Genomic DNA, 6000 nt, shown 5'->3' with positions numbered 1-6000 from the left:
TGTAGTGAGCTGTGTGCGTGGTTCTCCCTCCAGCCCTCATTTAATTTCAATTCAAGTCAAGACGCCATTTGGACAGTCTGGTGTGCCAGAGGACAAAAAGATTAAAATGGGATAAACTTCCCCCAATTCTTCCAGGGATGAAGTCCCCGAACCGCCCGAGGGCGTCGGAGAGAGCTGGCTTTCTCCCTAATAAGGCGCTTCCTTTCGGCTTCCCGGCGTCTGGAGAGGCAGGGCCACTCGGTGCCCGCCGGGGTCTCGCCACCTCGGGGAGGCTGCGAGCGCGCGGGCTGGCCGGGAGCGCAGGGGTTAAGCGGTTTCCGCGAGGCCCGCCCCGGGGCCGCGCTTCCCGCTTCGCCGCGGTTCCTCCCTCCGCCGGTGACGCGCCGGCCTTTGCCCAAATATGTCCCTTTCCCCCTCCCTCGCCCAGCACCCGGCACCCGCAGACGTCCCCGAGCCGCGGGACTGGCACTCGGACGTCGCCCGGCCTCGGTGTGCAGGGCCGGCCCCGCTGGGAGCGCCCCTCCGCGATGCCCTTCCGGAAAGGTAGGCGGCGTCCCCGCGGAGCGAGCCCGGGCGGGGGCCGGGAGACCTGCGGGCCAGGTGCCCGCGCCGCGCGCGGGGCTGCGCCGGGGCCGGAGCCGGGCGCGGGCGGGAGGACGCCGAGCCCGGGCGCCGCGGGGTCCCCGGCCGCGCCGCACGGCCCCTCTCCTTCCGCGTCGCCCCTATGACCCGGCATCACCCCCTCGGGCCGCTCGGCGGCGGGTCCCACGTGCGCGAGCCGGTGCGCAGCGCGGGCTGCGGTGGGCGGTGCGCGGAGCGCGGGCGCGGGTCGCGGTCCTGGGAAGGCGCCCGGCTCGCGCTGCAGCAAGTTCTGAGAATCAGGTGGAATCGCGTTCTGCCCGAGGACTGGCGATGTGGGCGGGGAGGGGGTTCGCAGCGTGGGTCCCGGCTCGGCTGGTGGTCCGAGTCTCCGGGAGGGACTGGAGGGCGCGGGGTGGGGTCGGGGCGACGCCGGCCTGCGCGCTGATGAGAGCGCGAGTCCTGCCCCCGCCCTTTTCTACCTTCTGACTCTCGGGAAATCATTTAACCACAAGAGCCTGAGTTTCTTCATCCGCACAACGAGGACCGCTCTGTGCGGGCGGGTGAGACTGCGCAGGGCAGCAGGCGACGTGAAGTGGGCGGGCCTGCAAGGCAAGACCTTCCTCCCGGTGCCCACCGCCGCGCGGAGGGCCCCACCTGGCCCCCCGCAGGCCCGGCTCCCCTGCACCCGGAGAAGCCCCAGACGGATGGATGCTCCCATGGCCCCATTTTCCGGGCAGGGTGAGGGAGGCCCTGCTGCGCCCAGGGCGTTGCAGAGCTGGTGGGGGACCCGGTCACCCTCAAGTCGGAGCCCAGGATGGAGGGGATTCTTTTTACATTCCAATCCGAGCCGTCTGATTGACTCCTCTGGCTTTTTCTGTGTGTGTTGGAAGGGGCGTGGGCTAGGGGGACCCATTGTCACTGGGACCCAAGGCTTCCCCACCCCCGGCTGAGTACAGGTGACCGGCGCAGACGGGGCGGCTGGGTACCGGCGACTGGCTGCGTGGCTTCTCCGGCTGCCTCCAGCCCACCGTTCTGGCCACCTCTTCGTTCCTCTTCTGTCCAGATCCATCCTCAGGTGAACCTATTTCCCTCTTGGTCTCTGTCCCAGAAACGGAGGTTGCTAAGGGGTCACTAGGAGGCCCTGGTTGTGAAGGGACAGAGGAGCAGTCCCTGTGGGGAGGGCCAGAGAGAGGGTGACGGCTTCTGTCGGGTCCTCGGTCAGCTGATGACGTCTGGTCCCAAAGTCACCGTCCTGAATGGCTCCATTATCCCTCACGTAACGGAGCCGCCTCGTCGCTGGACGTCTCCCAAATCCCCACCTGACCTCATTCAGCTGCAGTATGAATCGCCGTTTATCTGCTCCGTCCTTGTGGTCCCTGGAGGCAACGTCTCTGGTTTACGTGCCAGGGCGCTGGGGTGCCTCTTGCAGGAGCCAGGCTGAAGCGCCTGGGCGCTCATCAAACCTTGAGGTATGGAGGGTTCTCTCTGTGACAGAGACGTCACACCACTCGGGACAAAACGTCTGCCAGCAGCTGAGCGGGTTAAGCTTTGATTTTTTTTTTTTTTTTTTTCTGATCTGAACACTGCTGCCTGGAGAGGTAAATAAACCCTGCCCCTCCGTTCCATGAATGGTACTTCCTGAAGGGTCCAGGGTGTGAGAAATGGGCATTGTTGGGTTTTCTGGAAGCTTTGGTGTGAGCCAGGGCAGGGGGCTCTGGAGGGCTTCCAGCCCCAGGCAGAACTTCCGCCCTGCACTGAGTTGTGGCACCCTGTACAGAAGTACACACAGCAAGTGGGCGTTAGGCTGAGACCCGGTTTGTTCAATACGGTGATGAGGGGTCCTTTGGAGCTGCCTGGAGGTGGAGGGGGACATGGCGCCCCATCCCTGAAACTGTCCCATAGCTGGAGACTTAAATACACACACATGCGCACACCCACACTCTTTTATACTTTCAAAAATTTTTTTGAATCATCCGAATATATTAACCATTCAAAAAAGTAATTTAAGGAGCTCTTTTGTGGTGCAGTGGGTCAAGGGTCCGGCATTGTCACTGCAGGGACGTGGGTCGCTGCCGTGGCGCAGGTTTGGTCCCCAGACCGGGAACTTTCACATGCTACTGGTGCAGCCAAAAAAAAAAAAGGAAAAAAGATGGGAAATGAAAAGGCTTTGCTTCTCTCTCCCCACACGAAGAGAAGCCAGATGGAGAAGGATCCCTTGCAGCTAACGACTAGAAGGTTAAGGGGCTGCGGCATCCCTTCCCGGGCTGTTTCCATGTCTTGGGGATCAGCTCGGTCAGCGCCTGGCAGGAAATAGGCGGCTCCTGTTGGGCAAGTTGAGAAGAGTTTGCTGAGGGTCTGTTACCAAGGTGCGGGCAGGAGAGAGGAAAACCACAGGGACGTTGCAAAAGCTGGGCGGCATCACCCTGGGCTTCAAGGCTTGAGGACCGAGCTGTCACTGGAGCCGGTGGTCTGATCTGGGCTGACCCTCCCTAGAGGCCGCAGGTGGCTTGTGGCCCTGCAGAGACCTCTGACCCCAGGGCACGGGCAGAAGAGGGCCAGGGAGCCTGGGGTGTGCGTGCAGGGCCGCCCGCTGGGACCAGAGCTGGGTGGACTGGCCCTTAGTGGACGGTGGATCTGCAGGGACAAGCTGATCACCAGCCGATGTTTGGTACCTGTGCTGCGCCTCGCCTGTGGGAGGGGCTCGATCGATGGAGCTGAATTTCATTAGGGCAGAGTTCAGTGATGGCACATCATTCACTCATTCATTCTTGTCTTCATTCATTCATTCGTTCATTCTCGAGGTCGAGCACCTGCTCTGGGCCAGGCACACCCCAGGGTTTGGGTGAACGAGAGACTCTGCCGTTCCCTCCCTGCAGTTACACCTCCCCAGCTCAGCCCATGTGACCTGAGTGGGGTGACGCTGGGGCTGGGATGCTGGGCAGTGCCCTTCTCCGTGGGGATGAGACGCGAGCACCGTGTCTGTGCTCACATGGGCACTGGCCTCTCTCCTGGGTGGTGCCAGGTGGTGGTGCTGGGCTGGGGAACAGAGTCGGACCCTTGGCTGAGTCACTGGCGTCTTGAGATGGGCTTGAGTAAGAAGTGGAACGTGAGGCCGTGTCGTGAGAACAAAGGGGGGGCGGGGAAACGTCGGTGGGACCCGGGGGAGGTCACGGACGGGCTGGTCACCTCTGGAAAGCCGGGCACTTTTCTGTCTGGAGGACTTTCAGGGCAGGCTAGGCGGTGATTTTTCAGGGAGCTGGGGCTGCTCTGTTCAGAGCCTGGGGCCTTGGCCACATTCTCGAGGCCTCTTTCAAGTGGAGAAGCTGAAAAATGTGTCTTCAGATGGCAGGGTCCGCAGTCCCACACATCCAGCCTGCAGAGGGGATGGGCGGGGGCCCAAGGTTACGATGACAGAGCAGTGAGGAACCAGCTCCCAGTCGGGACCCCCTCCCAAGTGCTGTGCTCAGTGCTTTGCTGTGACCCTTTATCCTCACAGTGTCCCCGGGGCTGTCATTGCCTCTGGGATGGTGGAGACAGTGAGGCCGAGAGATGTCCCGTGTACAGCTGTCTGCTTGTGCGCTGCGCAGAGCTGGACCAAGGCTCTGTCTTTGCAGGAACATCCGTGATGAGGGGGCGGGATGGGGCGGGGATGCTGAGTCTCAGGCTGAGACCCTGCAGTGCAGTGAGCCTGCTGGTGCCGTGAGCAGCGAGGCAGACTAGATGCCGGGCACTTCCGAGGCCAAGAGATGCAGGCAGAAGGATGGGCCTCCGTGGGGACAGTCGCTGTTCCCCTCTGTCCGGTGGCCCAGCTGTCAGGTGCTGGGTTCATAAGTCCATTTGGGTGTTGTGGAGATGACAGGCCAGCCAGACGTCAGGCCACAGCTGCATGGGGAGCTGCCCTGTCCCCAACCAGGCACGGAGGCCAAAACAAGTCCCACATGGCAGGGAGGCCGCACCTTGGGGGCTCCGGCAGGCGCCCATGGCAGCGGGGACACCCTCGAAGTGAGGTTAGCATTTTTGAACGCATGCTGGGACCTCTCCTTCCTGTGTCCCCAGCAGGGGTGCAGAGAGCAGACGCTGGAAGCACTCTGCAGGAGGCCGGCTGGCCCTGGTCCTTCTGTCCCTCCCCCAGTTCCTGTGCTGTGCGGGCACCGTGGGCCCCACAGGCAGGCTGTGATCTGGGGCACCCTCTCCTCTCGGGGCCTGGCACCCTGCCAACCAGGCCCAGCCAGCCCGATTCCATCAGGATCCGGTGTCCAGGTTGCCCCTCTTCTGGGAATCCTGAGAGCCCCCTGCTGACAGCGGCTTCCCAGGCTAACAGTTTCCCGTGATTCCTTAACGTGCGTCCTCTGCCGTGGCCGGTGTCCTTAGGGTCCCATAGCGGCCACGCAGGGGGGCTGGCCCTGTGCTCTCACACCTGTGCTTCCCTCCCGCTCCCTCTTCCCCCAGGGCCCAGCCTCACGTGCCAGGTGCCTGCTGGCCCTCTCTGTACATTCGCATGCACGTGGAACACACGCCTGCTTCCGGCCATTCCTCAGGCCCCGCTCAAGTTCAAGGCTTCTCTGCTCTGTGTTCCATCCAGTCTAGGCAGATGGGGCTCCCGCAGGAGCTCACTTGTCTTGCCCTTGGAATCTTCCTGGATGTCCATTTGTCCTGATTTGGGACTGGATCCGTGTCTCATCTTTCTGTCGGGCAGGTGGTGGCAGATGCTTCATAAATCCTTGTGCTTGGTTCGTTTGTCCCAAACTCCACTGCCCTCTGCAGTGGGTAGTTGCTGAGCCAGAGCAAGAGGGTCAGGTCCCTGGTCACTGGGGGAGCATGTCATCCTGCCACAGGTCATTTAAGGTACAGACAAGACCAAGTCATTGCTTTGGGGGCAATATCAGGTTCTAAGCCACAGCAGTGGTAGCTGTGCTGTGAGCACACGGGGGTTGGGGGGGCGTTGGGTGGACCTGGGGGCCCTGCAGGCAGGGCGCTTCCTCTTGTAGAGCTGAGAATACCCGTGCCCAGGGGATGTGGGGGGTGCCCAGGGGATGTGGGGGCGAAGCCTTCAAGCATCTCCCCCCTTCCACCCCCTGCGGCGAAAAGAATGTGCATCTCCTTTAACTTCACAGGACTCTCCCGGCAGGGTCCCCACCTCCGTCCCAGCGCCGTGGGTGGCCTGCCCATTTCCTCCTTATTGGCAGCTGATGCCTGGAGGTGTGGGAGGCAGCACCAGGGCCCTGCGGGAGGCAGGACAGCTGTGCCTCCCCTTCCTTCCCAGGGGCCGTATTTAGATGAGAGCTGGCTAAAATGAACACTGGAAAGACATCACGGGGTCCCAGGAGAGGGAGTTCCCACTGTGGCTTAGTGGTAAGGAGCCTGACTAGTATCCGTGATCCCTGGCCTCACTCAGTGAGTTAAGGATCCGGCGTGGCT

At 62.3% G+C, this 6000-nt stretch overlaps 1 protein-coding gene across 4 annotated transcripts in view; it reads left to right on the top strand.

The window, feature by feature from the left end:
• Positions 1–467: 467 nt before the first annotated feature.
• Positions 468–6000, top strand: part of PFKFB3 (6-phosphofructo-2-kinase/fructose-2,6-biphosphatase 3) — an 82521-nt gene continuing 76988 nt past the window's right edge. For all 4 annotated transcript variants that reach the window (XM_021065031.2, XM_084980555.1, XM_084980553.1 and 1 more), the window contains exon 1: positions 468–543. In XM_021065031.2, coding sequence (XP_020920690.1) covers positions 528–543 — 16 coding nt within the window. In that variant the 5' untranslated portion in view covers positions 468–527. The remainder of the gene's footprint in view (positions 544–6000) is intronic.

Source organism: Sus scrofa, chromosome 10, assembly GCF_054392235.1.
Source record: "Sus scrofa isolate SSC_HxYL_T2T_F1_AM1 chromosome 10, Sscrofa_HxYL_maternal_Yorkshire_Landrace_v2.0, whole genome shotgun sequence".
NCBI classification, from domain to species: domain Eukaryota; kingdom Metazoa; phylum Chordata; class Mammalia; order Artiodactyla; family Suidae; genus Sus; species Sus scrofa.
Note: the sequence above shows the minus strand (reverse complement) of the source record. Positions and strands in the feature narration are given on the sequence as shown.